The 25145-nt window shown below is 38.4% G+C and overlaps 1 protein-coding gene and 2 pseudogenes across 2 annotated transcripts; 1 reads left to right on the top strand and 2 right to left on the bottom strand.

The window, feature by feature from the left end:
• Positions 1-4100: 4100 nt before the first annotated feature.
• LOC149025491 (trihelix transcription factor ENAP1-like) lies at positions 4101-11152 on the bottom strand (annotated as a pseudogene). The gene is made up of 2 exons (XR_016171740.1): positions 9551-11152; positions 4101-4967 (listed from the first exon to the last, which is right to left on the bottom strand). The product of XR_016171740.1 is annotated as a trihelix transcription factor ENAP1-like (transcript).
• Positions 11153-13986: 2834 nt separating this feature from the next.
• LOC149025490 (phosphatidylinositol 4-phosphate 5-kinase MSS4-like protein) lies at positions 13987-14939 on the bottom strand. The gene has a single exon (XM_089143129.1). It carries the CDS (start codon positions 14861-14863, stop codon positions 14363-14365), a length of 501 nt encoding a protein of 166 aa, XP_088999255.1. The 5' UTR covers positions 14864-14939; the 3' UTR covers positions 13987-14362.
• A 3106-nt stretch (positions 14940-18045) lies between these two features.
• LOC149025489 (peroxisomal targeting signal type 2 receptor pseudogene) lies at positions 18046-22973 on the top strand (annotated as a pseudogene).
• The last annotated feature ends 2172 nt before the right edge of the window (positions 22974-25145 follow it).

Genomic DNA, 25145 nt, shown 5'->3' with positions numbered 1-25145 from the left:
TTTCTCTCTATGACCACTATCCTCTTCTTCCATTAATCTAGCATCTTCATGATTTATATTTTCACATGAATATATTTTCCCCCCCCCCCTCCTTTGTCTTGAAATGTAAGGATGATATTGAAAAGAGATAAATATAAACTAATCGAGAAAAACGGTGTTAGTAATGGGGGGTCTGAGTGATAAACTGGATAGCTTGATGGGTGGCAATAATTTTAGTAGGTGGCACTGAAAATTTTTATATTTTATTTTACTTTTTTGATTATTAATGATTATACTAGGGAAGGATTATAGTAAATCAAACATTTCAATTATGAAGTGTTAGAACAAATTCAATAGAGAGAGAAACAAAATGAAAAGATAAGCTTTGAGGAACCTCAGAATATTTTTTTTGATTCGTGAATATTATGGTTCATGATAATTAACTCTTGAAATAAAGTTAGAAACTAGCCCACCATAAATCTTCAAATAGGTTTTAAGAGCTGCCTTACTTGGCGAGCTGAGAATCTTGTTGTTTAAACAATAGTAGGGAATACCATTTTCTCAGTTTATGCGAACTTAATGCAGACATGTAGGCTAGCTTCTGTGTTACTTTCATCCAAATCTCAATTTGGGTTTGGGATTTGCCCATTAGTTTTGGATTAAATGTGCAGTTCCCACTTTTAGGGTTTGAGGGTAGGTAGTTAACTTGCTGTTTACCTTTTTTCTTTCTTATTTTTATTCTTTAGTTCTATTCATTTGGTTGTTCTTTATAGAAGTTTGATAATGGATGCTCTCTACATCTCCATACTATTTACAAGGATTTCCAGAATAGAAATAATGAATGAAATGAAGAGGAAGTAAAAAAAAAAAGCTTAAACTATTGTGAATACAATTATTCAAAATGTAATGTCATATACCACTTGAAAGAAATAGGAAACATTGATGGGATATCATCCTAAAACTGATTCATTAACATAAATGGAGGAGGAAGAGATTCTGCACCAACTTCTAGTGCAAGCATTATTCCTTTCACAAATCATATAAAATTTTTGAAAAATATATATTTATTTACTTTTTTTTCTAATCATCATCAATCTTGTTATATAGGGAGGAAAGTGTATGTGTGATAGAGGCTCAAATCTACGACCTCCTCAGTCTTACTGTCTCTACATAGTTGCCACTACAATGCCCAAGAAAGGTCTAGCTTGATTAAACCATACATCATTGTACAATATGATTTAAGAATATATGATAAGAAACTATATTGCAAGAAGTTATGACACAATTGTAGGGTTTTGAATTACCTAATAATATGGGCATTCTTATTATCTGACGATATTATAAAACCATGGAACATATAATTTCCAAATAAAAATCCAATGTTGTGAGATCTATTTGTTTTTTCTTTTCCATTAATCTAGTAAACTAGTTTTGAACCAAATTGTTTCACCATGTATGACACTACACTGTATGTACAATTGGGCTAAATAGAAGAAAACTAGCTTGTAGTCAGGCGAATGGCTGGTGTGCCAGGAGGGAAAATGGTTATGGCTTTACTATAATACAAGTTGTGGTTCTAATGAAAATATAGAATTAGGGATGTTGTGAATAATAGGGTTTGAGAGATCTACTTGAAAATATGGGGTTAACTTTTCATTCTTTTGCCCCGTTTACATCTAGGTCTACTCGTGTACTACGGCCAGGCTTGTGTGAAGCCTTTTGTGAGGGTGAAGGCATAGTCTCACACCTAATTTCCGATATCCGTAGGCTGACAGCGTCATTTACAGAATGTTCCTTCTCCTACATCCCTCGTGAAGCCAATTATGCAGCAGATGAACTTGCTAAATCAGCGACCCGCTCATAGGATTGATTCATGTACCATTTCTCTCCAACCCGCCTTTTTAACTTAGATTTTACTCTTTGACTCTCTAATGTGTAAGATCCCCCAAGATTTCAATTAAACAAATAAAGATTTTCTTCCCCCAAAAACAAGAAAAAACAGTGAAGGCATAGTGGGATAGCCCACATGAGTAGAGAAAATCTACATCAAAAGACAAAACCTAGTGGCTTGGAATTGATTTCCTCTTACGTTGTTCACTTTAAAGCATAAGCTATCAAGTGATGGCAACACAAAAGAAGAGAGAAAACAGCAGGCTTACCATTAATGGAAAACATACAAATGAGAAGTTCCCTACCGACACTAAATCTGTATATTTTTGCACCATCAAGGGTCGGCGTCCAACACACTATAAATTGGTGACGGTTTTCTAAAAATCGCCACTACTTATGCTTTTATTTATTAGTGGCAATTCTTTAAAAACAACCACTATTTAAAAATTAAAAAGGTCACTAATTAACATTTTTTTTTGGTGCAGTGAGAAGAAAGAAAGTTAGCTCTATACCTAGCTCCTTTTAAAGGTGGAACTTGGAAGATCCTCTTCGAATATTTCACTCTGTTCAGATCCATTATTACCAGAGACACTACTACGTGTGTTAGTGTATGCATTCTGTATGATAGTTTACTATTCCCAGTTTTAAAGCTATATAAAGCTACGTGTGCGTGTGTGTGTGTAAGCACTTCATGACTCCATTGACAAGGACTGGGTCAAGCTCTGGCAAAGGCTACTACACACAGGAAGCACAAGAAGCAGTTATGATCGTTCCCCTTTGCCTTTTTCTCTTTTCTCTCTTTTTCTGCTACTTTTTCATTCCTTAATGGAGACAGAACCCAACTGATTGCCCTAACCCCATTAAAAGATACTAGTGTTTAAATTATTGTGTTTTTTGCTAGAGAAAAATTATTTGTTAAAAGTAGCTATATCTTTGCCACCAGAACAGAATAGGAGCAAAATGATCACCCAGGACCCAATGATGTTCTGTGTATCGGTTTGGTTCGGTTCGCTTCTTAACCCTCCTATGCGAACCCGTATTTCTCGGGTATCCTATCCCTCTAGGAATTTCATATACGAAAAATCTAAGGCTAAACCATGGTTTTAGTCAGTAATTAGGATTATTGCCTGGATTAGTGAGAAGTCACCTCCTCTTACTTTTGGCTGATTTTGGTACTAAGTGCAGATGCAACAGTAAGTTATTTTGGTCAAGGACTACTAATTAATCCCTCATCGTGCATAATACTAATTAATCATTTCTCTGTTTCAAGGGCCAAGGCCTAGATATTTGTAGAGAATGAGTATCAGAAAAATTAAACTCTATCGCCAAACCAATTAATCAATCCCTCCCTGGCTCCATCTGGGCTGCAGGGGAAGGAGGGGAAGTGAAATTGATTTCTCGACCTAATTATTAGTTTTTTTTTGGATAAATACCTAATTACTAATTAACATGATTTAAATGATTATTTTCAAATCATCTCAATTAGTGATTGAGGGTGAATTAGTCATTTATAAAGTATTTTATGATTTAGGAGTTGATCCTCGATCTAGTATTGCGACGCCAAGACGTTCTGTTACAAATTATGAAGTTTAACTAGTGGGAGAAAAAACATTGTAACTTAAAGGAAGAGGAGAAAATAAGTAGTTTCACAAAGAGAGATTGCTTTTTAAAGCATGAGCAAAAATTGATCAAAAATTTATTATATTAATAAACAATTGATCTAGCAGGATGAACAGTCAAACCTAAGTCATTTTAATGAGGAAAGAGTTTTTTTATATTATTTTATTAATTCTTTTGAAATTTCAAAGGTATGAGGGGAAAAAGGCAAAATCATGCTCATGAAATATAATTTTTTTTATTCTTAATTTATAAAATGACATTTTAGCCAAAAAATTAATTATCAGATTATTTTTTATCAAATTATTAAATTAACGGTTAAAATTATCTAATTATTAAAGTAACTCTACCATAAAAATATCCACTTCACAGTTTCTTCTTCTTCTTTTCTTTTTCTGGTGAGCCAAGCCAATTCACAGTTTCAGCTCTGTAGAAGCAACTTCTATTGTACCATACTTGATCAGGACGCAACGGTTTCAATTCACTAATGCCAAGTAGGACCGATGGCTTACCTCTCGAGTTTTGGTCTACAATTGCACCCCTCTCGAGTTTTGGTCTACAATTGCACCCCTCTCGAGTTTTGGTCTACAATTGCACCGCACCCCTAAATCCTAAATCCTCAGGCTATGTAACACGGATGTTTTTTTTTTGGGTACAAATGCACTTTTTATATAAAGGGATAGGGATATTACATATGCCGCAGGTAGGAGTTAAACCCATGACCTCTCCACTGAGAAGCACAGATGTTGATATGTCGATTACCTGGCCGCCAATGAAGGCACAACACAATATAAGACAATATAAGACAAATGGTTCTCTCTATCAATGGATGTGCTTCTAACACAAAAGATGCACACAGCACACATTAAAGTCTAAGGAGGTCACAGGTTCAATTCTCCAACCCTACCCTACCACACCTTCCCTTCCCCCGGGTCTGTGGGCCCCAGTCACTATGACTGGCTGACTGTTGCCCCCAAAGAAAAGTATTAGCATAGCACCTGCAATTAGAGTATATCATTCGAATTAGACTAACCCTCCCTCCCTCCCTCTGGATGGATGGTGAGCTGATGATGTCCCCATTGGGAAAGAAATCAAATCCTGAGGTTGAGCCGTCCGACCAGCCTATAGCAGCAATCCACCAAGAACCACAAAGAGAGAACAGAGACGATGACCAAAGTTAATAATTTAATCTGCCCAGAATTTTCTAGCTTTGTCCCAGAAACAAATAAATAGAATTCACCAGATGACAAATATTTACTGTAGCTATACATCTCTACTCGAACCTTTAGCGCCAGCCAAGCCAACCCATCTCGTCTCTGCGCATCAGCAATAAAATTCTCCATATGTTACCAATACCAATATTTGTTGGAATAAGTACACCAAGCAGCAGAACTGGACGAGATTTCCAGTACAAAATGTATGCCTCCAAAAGACCAAACTCCATCCGACAAGCTCTTGAGTGGTTGGCTATAGGTAACTATCTGAAAAAACACAAGGGGTAAAAAGATTAACCGACCAAACTATCGCAGAAATATAGGTGACCACCTTGCAGAGTACTGACATAAAAATCAATCGTTTGCTCACATTCATGTGTTTAAACTACCATGGACACCAAGCAAACAAGCAATGACAACATTTCTAAATACTGCCTCAAACTGTATATCCAGTTCATATCCAAGACTCGAAAACAGCTGAGAAATACTCTTTTTTTTTTTTTTTTTGAGATAAGCATTGAGTAAATTGAGAGTCAGCTGACAAATTTAGCCAACAGGAAACAAGCTTTATTAATAAGTCCATAAAGTATGTCAAATAAAACACATGCTACTAAAAAAACAAAAGACAAATGTAAATCTAGAGCTTCACCCACATATATGGAACACACTGTTTTCCATAAAAATACAGTACTGAATAAGAACAATGGCAATATCTATCAACAGAAGTTCTGTATTTAACAGTTTCAAGTATCAATCAGCTTCCATTATCCTGTGTGAAATTATTAGCCCCAAAAACAGGAGGGACATCATCCATTCATAGGATCCTAGTGAAAGCATTAAACACAGCAGAGTAATTGTCCCACATCAGCAAACAAAAGGAGCCACAAACCAAAACCACTATGTGTAAAGTGAAAACATTCCCAATCACAACCTTATCCAGTTCCTCTGATATATAATTAGATGTGGACATATATATCCTCACAATACTCTAATCTTACCAGCAAAACATATTTCAAAATAAAAATGCAAAATTTTACATAATCAAGCAAGGAAAACAGTTGTTTGTCAGAGAGGTCCATATAGACTTCATGAATGCATCACTTGACCACTCTGAGTTCCCACCTTCCAGTTAGCCCCAAAAAAGCAATAGTTTGTTCTCCCAAAAATAAAAGAGAGGCAGGAGGAGGAGAGAGAAACTAATTCTGACAAAGTAATTGTAAGGGACTAATTCTTCCTACCTAGTTTCTAGTCTGTACCTACTTAAAAACTAATTCTTCCTTGAGGAAGTTAATCCCAGGAACTGTCCACAAACACATTCTTTAAATAACATGGACGCAAAAGAGAACATAAAACACAAAAATTGAACCTAGGACATATGATTGTCAATATACCTAAGAAACAACAAAGTAAGAGAAATCAAACAAATAAACATATACTTAGGTTCTCTTTTGTATAATTTAAATTTATGATTATTTGATCCATTTAAACATAAATTCATGTATTTGATATGATTTTTATGACCCTTGTTTCTCATTAAAATAAATTGATTTAAACATAAATTCATAAATAGGTCAAGAGCCATTTATGATTTATCACCATAAACTGTTAATTATTGTTTATGTGGGTACTGTTAATGAACATGTGCAGAATCACTACTTAAGTAGGGGTAAAATGGTAAAAACTTAGAACAAAACTTAAATTAGAACAAAACTTTGTTTTTCTCACTCTCCAACCTCTACATTGTTCCATGTTCACTTTTAACAATATTTTTCAAAACTAGCCCAAACCAAATAAAAATGAACCAAAACCAAAAATAGAGCCCATATATATTTTACAAGGTAAACCGAAACTAACCTGATGATACATAATATATTATTTGCCAAATGATATGAAACCTATTTCTTGTAATATAATATATTATGTCTAGTAGTAACCAAATGATGACTATTTATCACTCATAACCTATTATCATAATTAATTGTTCACAAATAGGTCATAAACACAAATAAAAATTATGCCAAAGAAAGCCTTAATAAACCACAATTGGGAGAGAGGGGAAAAAAAAAAGAAAGAAAGAAAGACCATTTCTCATCAAAGAAAGCTCTCTGGAATGTTGCTCTAGCATTTCTCTCCATTTGTCATCATCTAAAGCATGTAGAAAGACTAAACTAGCCTTTGATGAAGAGGGAGCAGTCAAGCTAAACCTGGAGGCACTCTAGCCTGTGAAGCAGGGAATGATTGGAGAGGCTTTTCAATGGAAGAGAAGTTGTACAGCTAGGGGTGTATGTAGGTGAAGCTAAGACTGAAGGTACTCTGGACAGTGGGAGGCTCTTGTAAAGCTAGTGACCGTATAAAAAGCCTCGGTTAATTTTCAATTTATTTTTGGCTGTTTCAAGGAGTCATCTTTAAATACGAACGTGTAATTTCCTTATTGCCATGCCATGACTGCAGGTAATTTCCTCAGCTACAGCTAGGGGCATATGGAGGTGAAGCTAAGACTGAAGGTACTCTGGCCAGTGAAGCTGGGAAAGATTAGGGAGGTTCTCGTAAAGCTAGTGACTGTATGTATTCTTTTTCACCAAGCCAAAATTAAAAAGTCTCAGTTGATTTTCAACTTATTTTTGGCTGTTTCAAGGAGTCATCTTTCAAAATGAACATGTAATTTCCTTATAGCCATGCCATGATTTGCAACCCTGCTTTAGTGCTCTTAGTGATGGGTTTAAATCACTTGAATTTATTATTTCAATTTCAACCATTTATTGAGTATAATCCATATGTCGCTTTGTGGTGATGCACTGCTAGAGCAGGTTGGGTTGGGACGTATAAAATGAATGGTAACAAATGACACAAGTTGGAAGTTTGGAACAGAATCCAGAATACTGGATTAGTATTATTTTCTTAATGAAAATAGCATGATAAATCACTGCCACTCCACAGAGAAGTTCAAATTGATAATCCTGTATTCCTACCAAATTAAATTTTACGAAAGAAATTATAAGTCACCAACCAAAAAAAAAAAAAACCCAAAGGGAAAACACAATCTACGACAGAAAACAACAAACAGCAACTAAAAGTTAAATTATAGATGCAATAAAAAACTATGTCCCACCATCGACCACTAGAATAAACACAAATAGATTTCATGAATATTGCCCAACTCCATCCTTTGTAGTGCACTAACCAGCAACAATAACAAATGACCCATTTAACGCCCTTAACCAATAGAATCAAATAATACAAATCCCCTTACACTTGGGGATGAAAAAAATAAAATAGAAAAGAAATTGGGTACTCATAAAGTATGTTTCATCAATTTAGTTTCTAACATTCAATTTCAGCCAAATATATGAAGCTACGTTCAGAGTTAATAACAATAAAATAATAGCAACTACCAATCAAGAGACTAATCAGACCATGATTTGCACAAGCAGCCTCTTATATGGATCAATATATATTCCACTAACCAAACTGTTGTCAGCTTTTTGTAGTGCACGGAAACAAGAGGGGCGGCAGATTGGTGTTAAAAAACCTGATTTCAACCATGAAGATCGTCTCCCTATCAAAGAAGATAAGCCAAACACCTTAAAGTCCTCCCCAACACCTAAGGTCCTAAACCACAATACAATTGACCAATTTTCTGTTTGCACCCAACCAAATAAGTGAAAACATTACGCTGACTTCTTGAACTGCACTCTAATGCACAATAATAACGAGAAGGAAAAGAGGCAGAGGCGGGGGGGACCAAATACAACAGTCTCTACAATTTCTAATTATAATTATCCCCATGAATTTTCATCGGATACAAAGCATGTGAATCATCACTTGTAGTTACAATCCTAGTAAGCACAAGCCATCATCCTTAACCAAAGTTGGTATGCATAGTGGTCAAAGCATCAACTAGGGAGCAGGCACTTTGGCTGCGCCTGGGCATCCAGGTGTCAACCTATCACCTTGCCCCCCCCCCCCCCCCCAAAAAAAAAGGCGTCCCATAATGATACAAAGATAAATGCTGTCAAGCTGAATATCCTAGAATTAACAGGAACTAGAAGAATAAAATCAGAGGAACCCAAGTCAGTTTGCAATTATAGACAATCAAGGAGGACCAAACCAATCCACTCTGCTTGATGGTTGAGTCCAAACAAAAAGAATTTCCATAGAGAGAGAGCCCCAAGGGCTTCTGCATGGGATGACTGGTTGATGTATCCGATTGACAACCCCAGTCTTAGCATGAAAACCAAAACAAAGTAAGTAGCAACCAGGGCAGCAGAAAAAAGATCCTCAGTTAAATCACATAATCTTTGGAATAGATCCCAACTTTTAATCACATCATTTTGGATTTTGTAAGACTATTATGTTGCCTACACAAGTTCGTATCAGACCTACACTCTTTCAACAATTCTCAACCCCCCAACCCCTACCCAGTGCAGAACCTAGAGAAGAACTTTCAGAACCATCAATACATCAATAAAGAAGCTAGAGTAACTACCAGAGACTACAGAGAAATGTGTGTGTGCAACTAATGGAACGCCCAAGAGTTACCAAATATAACTAGGTTAATACCAAGCCAAACGCTGTCTATTGACAGACGGTGAAAACCCGTATCATTCTATTTCCTTATATAAGGGTTTCGAAACTCTAAATCAGAAATCCAAGGGCGATTGACAAATTGCAAAATGATCATAAAAACAACATAAATGTCTTCATATATGTAAATAAATAAATAACACAATAAATATATGCCTACTATCCTCCAAAAATCAGCAATACTGGTAATTGAGAGTCGGAAAGAGCAGATCAAAAGGTTGTATACGAGATGTAGAGTGTGTGTAAAAGAGAGAACTCCTCCTCACCTGATCCAGAAGCTCTTTTAGCACGCTTAATCTTCTCAAGCTGAACCTGGGTATCCATAAAAAGCTGCATCCTCTGAAACTCCAAATCTTTTGCGAACTGCATCCTCTGCTTCTCCAATTCCATCATCTGCCGCTGCTTGGTTCCTTCGACCCTCTCGTAAATCTCGCCAAACCTAGTAATTGCCTGAGCCAGCTGACGAAAGCCATTCATATCTCCATCTCGACGGCGGCTCTCCGTGCTAGACCTGGAGGATCCTGAATCCACGTCGTCATCCTCATCATCCGCAGCAGCCGCGGCGGCGGCAGCGGCAGAGATATTCCTACGGAAAAAGGAATCATCAACAGCAGGAGAAGGCCGCTTGTCCTTGCCAGATCGAACCTGGATCGGGACCGGCGAAGCGTGAGGGAGCGAAGGAGGAGGTTTTCCGATAGGGCAAAGGAAGGGCAAGAGGAGGTGATGATTTCTTAGCAGGAACCGTAGATCCAATCAGAGAATCAAGGCGGTAATAGAAAGGCCATTTACTGGTTAGGGTTCCGTCGGAAGCGAGAATCCGACCCTTCTCGATCTTATACTTCTTCTTCAAAGTGTCGATCCGGTTCTTGCACTGGACATCGGTGCGTCGTGCCTTCTTATTAGCTCCGTGACGGGCGTTAACAGCATCGGCAACCTCTTGCCAGTGTTTCTGACGGAGATTTCCACGGTTGAGCTCGAGGTAACGGTCCCCCCATGCCTCGATGAGGGTGAAGGTAGCGTCTTCGCTCCAGCAATCCTCGCGGAAGGGTAAGGGATTATGAGAAGGTCGCGGCGGCGGCGGAGAGTTTGGGGTGTCGGATCCGTCCATCGCCGCCTATCTGAGAATTAGAAGTAGTGGTGGTGTTGGTGTGGATGAAGGAGGAGAAGGAGAAGAAGAAGAAGAGAAGAGAAGGAAGAGAAAAGTTGCGTCGGTGAGAGAAGAAACTGAGGAAATGAGAGAAAGAAAGAAAGAGTAGGGAAGAGCGGCAAGAATGCGCCGGCTGTCGACAGGCGCGTGAGCCGCATGTCTAAGAAGAATTAAGAGGTGAGGGGGGTACGGTGACTCGGTGAGGTGAGGTGAGGTCGCCGGGGGGAAGGAGCGCGTGCGCCGACGTTCGCGCGGGTGCTTGCGTCACAAATATTCGGCTCCGATCGGGTCGGCTCGGCTAAACTTACGTCGTTGTTGGTGTAGAAGTTAGTAGAGTAGTTGGGTCATTATTTCCTTCCCCTTCTTCGCGTTTGTTTTGCTTTGTTTTTCTCGTTCGTTCGTTCGTTAGACCCGGTGAGAAAGAGAAGACGAGAAAGAAAAAGAGAGAGAGAGAGAAAGAGGCAGGAATCTTCCGGTTTGTCTCTGTCTATTGTACAGGACAGTCAGGGACCTGGGGAAAGTAGTGAAATGACATAACCGGCCACTTGCTTTATGTAAGATTCGGCGCTGTCATCGCCGTAGCGGAGGGTAATTTCGGGAACGGAGAGAACAACGATCCTCGTGCGAAACTTCCGAGTGAAGCGATATTTATCTGATTCTGACCGTCTGAAAGGAAGGAAGGAACGGTAAGTTTGGATAAGCTGACGGGGACTAGAGGAGCGATTAGGTTTTTGTTTGTTTGTTTCTTTGTTTGCCTCGTAATTGGAAGGCCAAGAAAAAGGGTTGAAAGGTAATAAAATAAATTTCTAAACCTAACCGAGACGGCGAGAGGGAACGTGGATTGGACCGTCGAGTAACTGAGTTAGTGGGTGGAGGGGCCCGGCCGATATATAGCAAAACCACGACAGCTAAGGTTTTGAGAGAAGATGGGAAGGTTTTGCTAATTTGCTCTCTCTCTTTCTTCTCTCCCCTTCTTTCCTCTTGCGTGTTGATCTGGAAACTTCCCATGTTTGCTTCCTCGCTTGACTCATGGGCTTGGTCTTGGGTTGGGCTTCGTCTTGGCCCACAGTGGATGGCTGATGCAATCATTTTCCCACGTGTTTCATGGTGATGAGATGATGAAAAATGTTTTCCAAGATAAGAAATTATTCCCATGTGTGCCGTTTGACGTAGACCTCGCAAGATACTTATGGGCCATGACCCACTGAAAACTGTGTTACTTTTAAAATTTTCCTGATTGGGCTTGACCCAAAAGCCCATCGGATTGATGATTAATTAATTTGATTAGGAAACCACTATGGTCATTTCCCGGTGGAAGTTTGTCTCTGATGGTCCTGACCCGCCCTAAGCCGGAATAGAATCTAGGTTTAAGATTTTAGCCTTAAAGCCAGGTTAAGGCCAAACTATTCTGCTTTGACTAGGACCCAAGGCAGGCCTGAGATTACTCTTTGACCTATCAATCTGTCCTGATTTTTTGCTTTGACCTTGGCCTTGATTCTGGCCCCAATCTTAGCCCTAATGTTTGATCTCAATGAATTAGGAACAGGTACAAGGATAAGGTCAATGAGGACCAGGGACTATGGCTAGGAGTAGGGCCAGAGACAGGGCGATGAATAGGGCCAAAGACAAGACATGAACATGGCTAATTAGGATAGAAATGAACTTAGCTTAGCCCTGAAGGGCTGAGTTAAGGACAATAATCATTAACCATGAATTAGATTAAAATATATAAGATTGAATTTAGAAGTGCAAAAACCAGACTTTGTTGCAGCCCTAGTTTCAAATTTATATTCAGAAATCCACAAGATTCCAAAATGAACCCCCAAAAGAAAAATATATCTGGAGATTTGAAGTTGATCTTCTTTACATACTAGCGGTCTAAAGTCCAAAGAACATCTTGCTCTGTTGTTTAGTGGAACAGAATCGCTGGGAAATAGTCTTGGGAGTAGGGTCTTCATCTAAATCTGAAGACGACAACATGACTATCCAAATCATCACTCAAGTTCCATTATCCGAATAAATAATTGAAAAGAAAAACTATTGAAATTGATAAATGCAAATTTGACCAATATGACTATATGAGATTGAGATTTCAATTCTTAAATTAAATTAATAGGCCGAATGTACTGGACTACAGGTTTGTAGGGAACATCTAATTACCTGCTGCAGCTTTTTAGTCCATCAAGAACCCTGTAATCTCACATTAAAAAGAAAAACAGAGAGAGCTTCCTTTGAGTAAATAAATTGTTTTACAAATAGTTGAATCGTACCCCAGTAGGGTCTACAGATATACTGACAAATTGCTTTCAGATGAACGTGTGAGGCTTTGCTTTGATCCAAAGAAAGAGAAAAAAAAAGAAGGAAATCTCTCTTCCTCTGATCTAAAAAGTCCCAAAATCTGTAACGTTTGATCAGTTTTTGCAGGACTATCCATGTTGTTTCCTCTCTTTGGGAGATGGGTTCGTTTGTGGGAGATTTAAAAAGTAACATGGGTGGAGGATCAAACGTCTCTAAAAGAAAATCAAAACAAAAGTTGGAGACAGTGACGCTTATTATCGATGGAAAGTGAGAGGCGCCGTTGAATCTCTGAATTATTGCTTCCCTTTTCTTATCAACTTCTACTCCACAAAAGCTTCACCAAAATCTTCTCCCTTTTCAATACTTTCTGGGCCACCTCAGATCCCAACTCTTTCTTTCTCTTATCAAATTATCAAACCCACCTCCCACCTCACTTGATGCTTACCATTTGACTGTTTAAACTAACAGGTACTTGGGTTACCAAGAGATGAAGTGAATTCTGGAGAAAGAAAAATCTCGGATTCATTAAGGTGGGTTAGGAGTGAATTGGCAGACCAAGATTGAATTGAGAATTTGAAGAGGAAAATGGACTGATAGATATTCTTGGACTTAAAAGAGTCTAATGATTTTCAACTCTGTTATCCTCAGAGATGGACTGAAATAGTTGCAGGTCAAGAAAAAGGTGAAATTCATCTACTGTTACAGACTTAGTATTTCAAATGGGGTTTCATCTAAATTGTCTGTCTATACTTTTTCTAGGATCCCAAAATCCACTAAAAAGACATTCCCCACTTGTTTTCCTTTTAATGGGGTATACCCAGTACACCCCACTTGGGATAATAGTGCAAGCATCTAGTGCTTCGTTCTTTGTTGGAAAGCAAACTGACTGAAAGAACTCAATTCTGGCGTTTCTCATCAAATTACCTGTTCCCATCAGCTGATTCACCTGGGTTCTTATTCTTTCTTGAATTATAAGATCGCATCTTTGACTTACGAACAAATCAATGCACCTACCTACACTAGTTCGAGTAAATCTTGCAACTTCATCACCAACCATGACCGCCAAATCGTTGTGAACCACGCCGTTAAGGAGAAGATGCTCAAGAGTTTGTATTAAAGCTAATCAGTAGAAACCTAATTATTTCCTCATTGAAACTTTGGGACCAATTACCATTTGACGAAATTAGAAGTTGAACAGTTCTACCATGATAGCAATCATCCTAAATCTATTGTTTATGCACCAAAAACAGTAGTGATGAATGAACAGTAAAAGTGGGCTCTCCTTTTCTAATTAATAACAGTTTCTTCCCCCTATAATAGTATTCTGATAGTCTCTTCTCACAAAGATAAGATAAAGAAAACTTTCAAAGCTGTTTACAGCTTTCTCTGTCTCCCTATGAGAGGAATCGGAAATAGTACTCTCCATGAATTTTTACTGTAAATAGTACACATTGACATTGTTCAAAACCATCTGAACCAGAAAATGGCCAGTGCCCAAAAGCCCAGGTACCAGAGATCCTACTAGAACTGTTTCAGAATCATCTTCTAACAATTAACAGAGCAAGAAAACTGAAACAGAACCTATATGATCTCTGATGTTTATATATACAGTGAGACTCAAAAGTACTAATTCTTAAAGATCAGATGAAGTCTCAGATATGCTCTCCAAATGGGGTCTCCAGACACCAACACGGCCTCGCCTTCGATCCTTTTGTGCGGATACCTTCTCAGAAAGGATCTCACTCAAATACTGATCAGAAATAAGTAGCTTTGTCACCGAGATTGAACTTCCCTTGTTTTCCTGTTCCTTTCTCCTTCTCCGCCTTGCTGTCGATCCAGATGGGTTCTTCTCCTTCTCCGGTACTGATGATACAGGCATGAGAAAGTAAATTTTCCCACGTTGAAGCTCTGCATCTGGTGGTACAATCACAACCTTTGGAACAACACCATTGTCAGTCTCAGATGGAGAAGACTGTTTCCTCAACACATGCTTTGGATAGGCCTTCATGACTTCACCTGCTAGGATTGTCTGGCTGAATTCTTCAACATGCCCATTTGAATGTACAACTCTAATAACATCCAGAGCTCCACATGGAAGAATGCAAGAGATGCAGCATCTGATGCTGTTCTTCATGGTTCCTTTTTCTCACTCTCTTCTCAAGACTCAAAGAAGAGAGTGAGAAGAAAAGGTACAGTACTGGAGAAAAATATATGGGAAGAAGGGCTAAGGTTATATTAATTGAGAAGGAAAGAGAAATCAATTCTCCTCTCTTCCCCTACCAAAGATCTCTGGTAAAAAAATGTTTCTATTATAATACAATTCTCTTTCTCTTCCCTTCTTTTCTGGGGGTGGGGAAAAAAATTTCTATGTTGCTTAAGATGAAATTCATGACTTGAATAATTGCATCTCACCCTGTACTTTTCTTTTGGATCCATCAAAGGGTCCCAGCCCCTAACCTTCACTTAATTCCATAATAATGTGAAAGAGAGCTTTATGGGCGACATATGTTAGTAGGTGACAGGGACTAGCAAGTTCAGAATGAGATGAAGAACACATATGGCACTTGACGACAGGAATACATGTTAGGCTCAGCATGTGACACTCGTCTTTACATTAATGGATGGGAGACGTAAGGGTTTGGTGAAAATGTTATTAACAAGGGGGTCCTTGTAAAGGGATGAAGCACAGAGAGAGAGAGAGAGAGAGAGAGAGAGAGAGAGAGAGAGAGGGAGAGAGGTGTAATCATCTATTGGGTAAGAAAGATGATTTCTTTTGGAGTTTATGGGATACTGAGAGAGAGCAGTAGAAAGGAGGAATAGAAAGATATTCTTTTGAGGGAGTTATGATCTTTCAAAATCCCCAAGATAGATGGGTGGGGGGTTTTGTTTTCAATGAAAAGTGAAGTTGTAATGACTTTTAACTTTATATCTTAGTGGATATCACAGATACAAGCCTATTGAATTGGCACAGATGATTCCAACAGAAAAATTGTATTGTGGTTCCTAGTCATTTCACTCATTAATCAAAGAAGCTGTTTTGCAAGTTTTTATCATAAATTTCTAAAGGAAGATCATGATAGTATGACACAGAATGGTTGTTGGGATAGAGACCTCAGAGGTAAGGTTCATGATCCTCATATAGATACATATGATCTGAGAGAAAAGAGGAAGTCAAAAAAGCAGAATGTGATTAATCACTTACACAGAGAAGAGGAATCCATGCACTTGGTGGTTAAGCAGTCTGATCTCTGTAGTTTACTGTTTTTGAAGCTGTGACACATACCCAATCATCTGGTTTTGGGTGAAGTAGTTAGTGGCTTCATGTGATATGTAGTAAGGGTAGGGTCCATGCATCTGATAGCTAGTTCGGTCAAGTAAGCCTTTTCAAACAAATTTATCCTTTTTTTTTTTTTCTGAAAAACATCAAATAAAGCATATCTTCTTTCAATGGTTGGTGGATCATAGTTGTAATGTTGAGGTCCTGAGCTCTGCTTGTGCAGAAGCCTCCTCCACCTATATATATATAACACTATTTCAAGTTATTTTCTGATGTTTAGACTGGATGTAACATAGGATGTTTGATTTAATTATTCTTGATCTCGAACCAAAATATAGAAAATATATGATGTGGTGCAGCTTGTTTTTTAGACATTCAAATTCAAGAAAAAATGATTTCATCCAAGATATTCATATCATTGATTTAATCTAAGAAGTGACATTCGTAGAGTGATTATATTCTCTTAAATGATTAATATTGCTCCGAGCAATGCTCAAATGAGTATAATAATACTGTGTTTGGTATGCTTTTAGGTTGATAATTAATGCATTCCAAAAGAATCAGAACAAAAGTAGGCACTGTGATGCCATCTTGAACAATTTCCATTTATATTTGAACTATATGTATCACCTCGGGTTCTAAATATCACAATTCTAAATGATAGTTAAAGATACTGAACTACTCAATGATACTTTGGAAGCATTTGATATCATATAATGAACTTCTTGAAAATAAAGTTGTGTTTAATATGATTTCTTGAAATGTAATTGCATTATTAGCCTATATTGGATTCCAATAATGTATAATAATCATAGTAGAAAACAACAAATGGGTTTGCAAATCTAATAATTGGAAGAACTCTCATTCGGTCACCACATAAGTTGATAATTTGTGGGTTTTGAATCTGTCAAGACTGTGTTACTGCTTGGTCCTGCAAAAGCATTACTGTTGTATGGAAGCTTTGGCCTGAGAGCTATCACCATCAAAGATAACTTTTCTCTTTCCAATCACAGTCTTGATTTATCTTTTAATCCTTGGCTGTCATGTTGGATTGATTGAATTTGATTGGGTTTCGCATTCTGAACCATGCAGCGAGACATCATGAGCTATAGAATCGAGAATCTCGATCTAGATTTTGATCTCGGATGAGATTTTGATCTTGTCCGTTGAAAAAGAAGTGGTAAAGATTGAAATCTCGAATGAGATAGTGTGATTATTGTGCTGAACTAAAGCAAAATCCTTGATTATCCAAAAAAGAAGGAAAAAAGGGTTGGATTGAGAATGGGCTGATCCGAGCAAACCACAACATGTTGATCATGAAAAGTCCGATGTTTTTTTTTTTTTGTAGCGGGGGGGAAGGAATGTAATATAGGTGTTGTCGGTTGGGTGCAAACCCAAAACCTCCCCGTTTTTGGCATTTTAACATCTCATCAAACCCACCACTGGCAAAGTCCAATGTAGCTTGGCAGAGAGCTTGTTCTATGATTGGATTGGTTGATTTTGTTTGGGTTTCACATGCTGAACCATGCAGCGAGACATCATGAGCTGTAGGTTCGAGATCTCAGTCTAGATTTCTATCTCGGTTGAGATTTTGATATTGTCCGTTGAAAAACAAGTGGTCAAGATCAAAATCTCGAATAAAATAGTGCAATCATTATGTTGAACTGAAGCAAAATCCTTGATCATAGAAAAAGGAGGAAAGAGAAGGTTGGATTGAAAATGGGCTGATCTAGGCAAGCCACATCCTGCTGATCATGAAAAGTCCAATGTAGCTTAGCCCAAAGCTTGTTCTATCACGTACTTGAACTCCTACGAAATGGGGCTCGACTTCAGTGTTGTGCATTACTGTGCTGCGAATAATTTTCGACTGAAATTTTGATCTAGACCGTTTGTTTCTCAAAAGTATAAAAATATACTTTTCAAAAATAAACGGTCGAGATCCATTCATTGCAATTGTTGCACATTAATTACGCAGCATCCAAGCAATTTCCTGTGAAATGATTTAATTTTTTTCCCTTCTATTGTTGTCCATGTGTTAATGTTATGTCCCAATCTACCTTACTGTTTGTGATTGCCTTCCTTGGAATTTGGGAATCTCTATCCATCTTCCAAGTCCAGTCTGAGATGAAACGGCGACAGCCACCCAATTAGGCGGAGCTGAGAGCCCAATTAACCCAACAGCCAAGAAAGCAAAGCAAAGCAAAGCTGAAACACAAGAGAAGAGAAGAGAAGAGATGCCAGTCTTCAAGACCCCATTCAATGGCTACGCCGTAAAGTTCAGCCCTTTCTACGAAAACCGCCTTGCGGTGGCCACCGCACAGAACTTCGGCATCTTGGGCAACGGCCGGGTCCATGTCCTCGACCTCTCACCCACCCCCGGAGCCCCCATCACCGAGCTCGTCTCCTTCGAAACCGCGGACGGCGCTTACGACTGTACCTGGTCCGAAGACAATGACAACCTCCTCGTAACCGCCATCGCCGATGGCTCCATCAAGCTCTGGGACCTCGCCTTACCACCCACTTCAAACCCTATTCGCTCCCTCTCAGAACACTCTCGCGAGGTTCACTCTGTCGATTGGAACCCAGTTCGGAGAGACTCCTTCTTGAGCTCCTCTTGGGACGATTCCGTCAAGCTCTGGACAGTCGATCGACCCACCAGCGTTCGTACCTTCAAGGAGCACGCGTATTGCGTCTATTCCTCCGTTTGGAACCCTCGCCATGCCGATGTCTTTGCATCCGCTTCCGGCGATTGTACCGTTCGTATCTGGGATGTTCGTGAGCCTGCTTCTACCATGATCATCCCTGCTCATGAATTGGAGATTCTCTCTTGCGATTGGAACAAATACGATGATTGCCTTATTGCTACTTCTTCGGTTGATAAATCGATTAAGGTTTGGGATGTGAGGAATTTCCGAATTCCAATCGCGGTGCTCAATGGGCACACTTATGCTGTGAAAAAAGTGAAATTCTCACCTCACAGAGACAGTTTGATTGCGTCTTGCTCGTATGATATGACTGTTTGCTTATGGGATTATCGGGTGGAGGATGCTCTTGTTGGGAGATACGATCATCATAGGGAATTCGCTGTTGGGATTGATATGAGTGTGCTTGTGGAAGGCCTTTTTGCCAGTACTGGCTGGGACGAGCTTGTTTATGTTTGGCAACATGGGAATGACCCCAGAGCACCTTGAAATTGTGGCAATTTCAGCATCTACTCAACAGAAATGAATTCAAATAAGTTCTGGGTGGGGGGATTCGTGTTACATTGACAAGAAGAAGCAGATGCGGCAGCTCCAAGATGTCAGTGATGAAAGATAATGTGGATTCATTGGTATGTTGTAAATCTTTTGTTGCTTGGTAGGGTAATTAAAGTTTCTTTTTGGTCCCTTATAATGCTAGTGAATAAGTGAACTGAACAAATGATTCACAAACAAATTGCTTCCCGATCAACCAACTGTAATAAAATTCAGTTTTAGTCCTAATGTGATGTACTGAATTTCATAATTTGGCTTCTGTCAACACCATTTTCAAGCGACCTAGGTGACACCTTTACAACTATTAAACCACACACACACACACCAGAGTCATCTAGAGAAAAAAAGGAGGAGAGGGGTGGGGGAACCCAAATTCTACACCTTTACACTTAAGGATCAGTCACAAAGATGTGCTGTTGCCTTGGACGAAGAGGCTGAATGCCTAGATCAAGCCTTGACAACTATAGACACCAGGGTCATCAACAGAAAGATATTTCACTCCCCCTTAATTTACACTTGAATATCAAACTCTTGATCTTCGTAGCTCCTATAAGCTTTACCTCCTTGTACTTATTCTGGTATTTTTCTCCATCCCAAAACTCCTCTTAGCTGCTAAAGGGGTCATCCTTTATAGAATCTTTTCCTTCCCTATGCAGGCTTCTATCTAACTCCACGATTTCTGAGATTAGTGAAGCTGAGAAAGTTCATGGCATCTTCATTCATGAATGAACTATCTGCCTGCAGAGCCACAGAACCAATTCAAATCTACATGTCAAAATTTGATGTGACACATCAAATTCATTGCAATTGCTGAAAAATGTAAAAATAATATGCGGAATCAGGGGTTGTATTGAAGCCAAGAATGAAAATGGGAGTTAGGGAACCCAAATAAAATCATACTATTGATAGATAAATGTATATATGCTTAAGCAACAAAAACAAACTGTAATGAATCCACTAGAAGGGAAGCACTTTTTCACAATGAGAACTAAATGGAGAAAACATGATCAGTGGAGCATGCAGGCATTATAACTGTTACGAAATTTTGAGGGAAGATCAAAATATTTCCAAGGCTTTTGGGTTTTCCAATCAACTGGAAAAAATTCTGAAAATTAAGGTATAGTTTAATATGCTCTTTTCTTGAGTTTAATGAACCCCTTTGCCTTAGATCGTTTCCAGGTAAAAAAGCCATGTATAACAAAATTTCCCTAGTAAAGTTTACATTATGCAGATTTTGGCTGAATTTTTTTACTTACTGTGTGGTTTTTACCTGGAAATAAGACGGAGCATTAATGTCCAGCAAGGCCAACTTTGATGTAGTTCATCATGAAAGGGCATGACCAGGTTTCTGTAGTCAAACTAAGGGTGACAACAGTATATGAAAGCATTCTCAGTCTTTTGATTTTCATCTTAGTTTCAGAAAGTATTATAGCTATTTTATATAAGTTTCCTTCTTTCTTCTTCTTCTTTATTTATTTATTTATTTTTTTAATTTTCTTTCTGGATGAATAGCCATTTATAATAAGTTAAATCACAGGATCCTCTAGTACTGAGTGGGGGAAAAAATTTTATTTCACATATTGCATGGAAGTAAATTGCCATTCCGAATCATATCCGGTCTCTGCATTTATTTCTAATATTAATGGCATTAATTATGTAAAATTTTTATCAAAGTAATGCGTCTTATCTGTATTCTGCTTCTACTTAAGACTTTCTGTTGTATGATAATGCTTAAGAAGTTGCCTTTGGAAGCCTACTCCATTAGACCAAACTGTGCTGACATTTCATAGCTGGTATTTTTGCTGCCAGGAAATTGTTTTGATGGAGTAAATGTTGAATCTTTAGTAACAAAAAATGGTTGTTCTGTGCGTCTCTTTTACAATGAACTAATGAATTTTACTTGGATGATGTCTCTCAATTCATGCTTAGCAAGGAATTAGAGTTTTTATCCATTATGTCTGTACTTTGGAAGCACATGGAAGAAATCACTTAGCAGATCATGAGGCCTTTCAAGATAATTGGTAGAAAGAAGAAGGATACAAGATAATGTTACAAACCATATGAAGATCTGAGCCCATTACCATGAAGTCTGATAGAAGGTCATGGACATCTGTGATGCATTAGACCTGTCTCCTAAAAAGCCTAAATCACTATGGTCAACTTCCTATCCTAAAGTTTGATTCCATTAAAGCTTTGGTGACTTACTTTAGGGCTTCTTGTGCATTATAGAGTTACACATAAGATTACATTGGAAAATCTCAAAGTAAAAGCCAAGGTCTTGCTTAGTTTTATGATTTGATGAGGTCTTCAATTTGATTCCTCAAGCTTCCGGCTTGCTTTATGAACTTGAATTTCCCTGCTCTTGATGTAATGAATGTTTGTAGTGTATGATTGAACTTCTTACTTCCTTGATCATCTTGGGATTGTTTTGGCCTTTCACACTTAAAACTCGCATATTAGTAATCCCAAAGTCATCCACTCATTGGTTTCATCACCAAGCATAACAGCTGAATTATCAGAACCTACCTTTTGCAAGTGGACCAAATAGATGAGAAACTGCAGGCTGACAAACCTCCAGAGACTAAGCAACCCTGAAGTTTCAGGTTTCCTTTGTCTGAATTGTAATTTTTCACTCTTTTGAAGTTACAAAACTCATGATGAATCATCCTATTTCTTCCTGGTTCCTCCCTCCTACCCAATATTTTTTTCTTCTTCCGCTAGCTGTGTTTTTGTTCTCCTCTATGTTGAATGGATTTCTTTGATGCATATACCTTTCATTCTACTCCATCATATCAATATTTCGTACCCAGCTTTAAGCCACTTTGCCCTGAACTTGGGACCCAAGACCTTAAATTGGGAATTTCCCTGGACTGCGGCCCAGGGCCTCTATTCCAATGGGAGCCCATTCGGTCCTAAAACATAGTTAGGCCCACATAGAGAGACAGTGTGTGCGTGTGTATGTTCGAAATTGCTTGGGTCATGCACATTAAATGCTCATGACAGTCAAGCCAAGATTTTGGACAGCAAAATCCAAAATCTCAGTTTCGATCATTAAATTTCAATGGTCCCGATCGAAATTTTCAAATTTCGATCTAACGGTCCATACTGTGTGGCTTGACGGTCCTGCGCATTAAGCATTCCGTGTTGAACAAAACAAAAAGGTCAAATGAGTGAATGGTGGGGCCTGGTTTCAACTCATTTATCAATAATAGGTACAGTTATGTTGTTGGGACTTTCAACCAAAGCGGGTCCCAGTATGTTTTTACTTTCTTTGTCAGGAATCCTCTGTGTCGAAGCATGGTGTATATGGTATTGGAAGGCGTATTATAGTGGTTGCAAAGCTGAATTGGCTTAAAATGCACCCTAATTTGGGATGCCTAACCATCCATGCGAAGATATGGAGGATCAACTCCGGATTTTGCTTCACTCCTGCGCACTTTGGATCGGAATTTGGTCGAGATTTCAACTGAGATGTGTCTCTTCATCATGGTAGAACATTTCGGAAAATTTTAACCGGTTTGTTGCTCACCGGACCAAAATACAAATTTAAAGAATATCGGGGATACATTTCCAAAATTGGTAATATATCGCCAAAATATGTGATATATTCATAAGTTCTCGAGAAAATATCGTGATATTTGTAATGCACTTCATGTTTCATGTATGTTAGTCGCGTCGTTGTCAATGTAAGTTTTACCCTTTTCTCACAGTAATTATTAACACCTTACCAAAAAAAAAAAAAAACAATAATTATTAACACTTTTTGAAAATCCAACCTAGCTTTTTGCCTTTTCGTTGTTCACACCCATTTCTAATTTTTAATAAAATTTTATTTTGACTTTGACACACTTGAATGGATGGGCTCTATTGGGCGGGGTTTCTTGATTAACCAAGACCATGGCAAGAACCACCAACCCCGGGGGGGGGGGGGGGGGGGGGGGGGGGGGGGGGGGGGGGGGGGGGGGGGGGGGGGGGGGGGGGGGGGGGGGGGGGGGGGGGGGGGGGGGGGGGGCCCCCCGGGGCCCCCCCCCCCCCCCCCCCCCCCAAACGCGCCTTAGTGAGATGAATAGCGAGCATAGAAATCCAATTGGTTAGCTACATCCGTTTGTCAAACTAGCATCAAATGGAAGATCAAATGAGCTAAAGATCGAGATTGAGTTTCATATCCTGTGATAAAGATTCTAGATGTGCTGAAAAATCTGTGATATATTCACAAGTTCTTGCAAAAATATCGTGATATTTTTTAAATGTAGTTCATACGTGTCAGCAGTGTCATTGTCAGTGTCAATTTTAACATTTTCTCACAGTAATTATTAATACCTTTTGAAAACCCAACCCAACTTTTTGCCTTTTCGTAGTTTGAAATTCCATTTATAATTTTAAATAAAACTGTATTTTAATTTGGCATACTTGAATGGATGTAATGGAGGCTTTGAACCATTAATGTCCCCGTTCCCCAATATCCATATGGTGATATGTATTAATATATATAATTTATAAGCAATGTTGTCTAATCAAATCTTATAAAATACATATACCCACACAATTATACATGTTTGAAAGACTATGGAACAAAACAAACTGCAAACTTTAGAATTTTTGCCCACAAAGATATTACAGGGCGAATATCGGTTGAAATTTCGATAAAATTTGTCAGTTTTTGCCAAAAACTCGCATCTTGCTCTTCATACAAGTTTCCTTCTCGGTTGGTTAGTATGGTTGTTGAGGATATTCTGTCTTTTGTTATCCCTTTTAATGAAATACCAATGCATTGGGGGACTATCTAGCCTAGAAGCCCAAGTCTGTTTAGGATAAAACCTCCTTTTGACATGCCCTACAAATGAATTGCAGCTCAGTTTATCAAAAGAAAAAGAAAAAAAATTATATATACAAATTTCGTTTTCCACACCATATGACATGAATGTGAATGGCCTTTTTCAATTCAAGTGTTTGACTTTCGAGTGTTCTAAAAAAAAAAAGTTTGATTTTTGAGTGCAACGCGTAAACCTAGATGCCCTTGTGGACAAGGGTGGGAAGTGGGACCCTCCCCCAGATTTGGAGCAAAGAAAATGGTCTGATGATCTGATTGTCCTGAAAACAGACTTGAATGGGTCGAAACCCTGAATGGGTAAAGTAGAAAAAAGAGAGACGAAGAAGCAAATATTGCAAATCCCAATATTATTTAAGCGCATTTTTGGTTACATGAATCCTGGAGATTTCAAATCTCTAGAGATTTCATGAATCTGAGAATTATACCCGTTTGGTTGTAAAAATCTTTGGATGTCATGAAATCTAGGATTCACCTTTTAACTATTTGATCGTGAATCGTAGATTTTTGGGTAAATGGCAAATCCAAAGATTTCAAAAAAAGCTATACATTTTCACATTCACAAAAATCACGCCGATCAAATAGTTTTTTAGGATGAATCCACAGATTTCATTCCACAACCAAACATCTAATTTTCAAAATTATAACTCCATAGATTTGAAATCTATAGATTTGAAATCTCTAGATATTTGAAATCTTCAGACTCATGTAACCAAACAGGCCCTAAAAATAACTGTTTTTACTTTATATGATATGATATGACTAGAATATCCCTAATATCATACTATTAACCATATAGGTGCTGGGTGAAGAAAGAATTCCTTCACCCATCTTATTCTTTTAACCATCACCCAAAAAACCCTGCTAGAAACCGGCACAAAAAAAAAAAAAAAAAAAAAACACACACCGGTTAGCTTTGGGATTCCTATTTCTTGAATAGTGATGCGTGGTGGACAAACTGGAGATCCTAATCTGAAGAGAATCTTTCATACTTTTTTTTTTTTGCCCAACAAGAATCTTTCATACAGATAAACCAAGGATTTTTTTGATAGATAAT

This window comes from Hakea prostrata, chromosome 2 (genome assembly GCF_041222555.1).
Source record: "Hakea prostrata isolate BN-2017 chromosome 2, UWA_Hpros_2, whole genome shotgun sequence".
Classification (NCBI taxonomy): domain Eukaryota; kingdom Viridiplantae; phylum Streptophyta; class Magnoliopsida; order Proteales; family Proteaceae; genus Hakea; species Hakea prostrata.
This window is presented reverse-complemented; position numbering and strand designations above follow the sequence as displayed.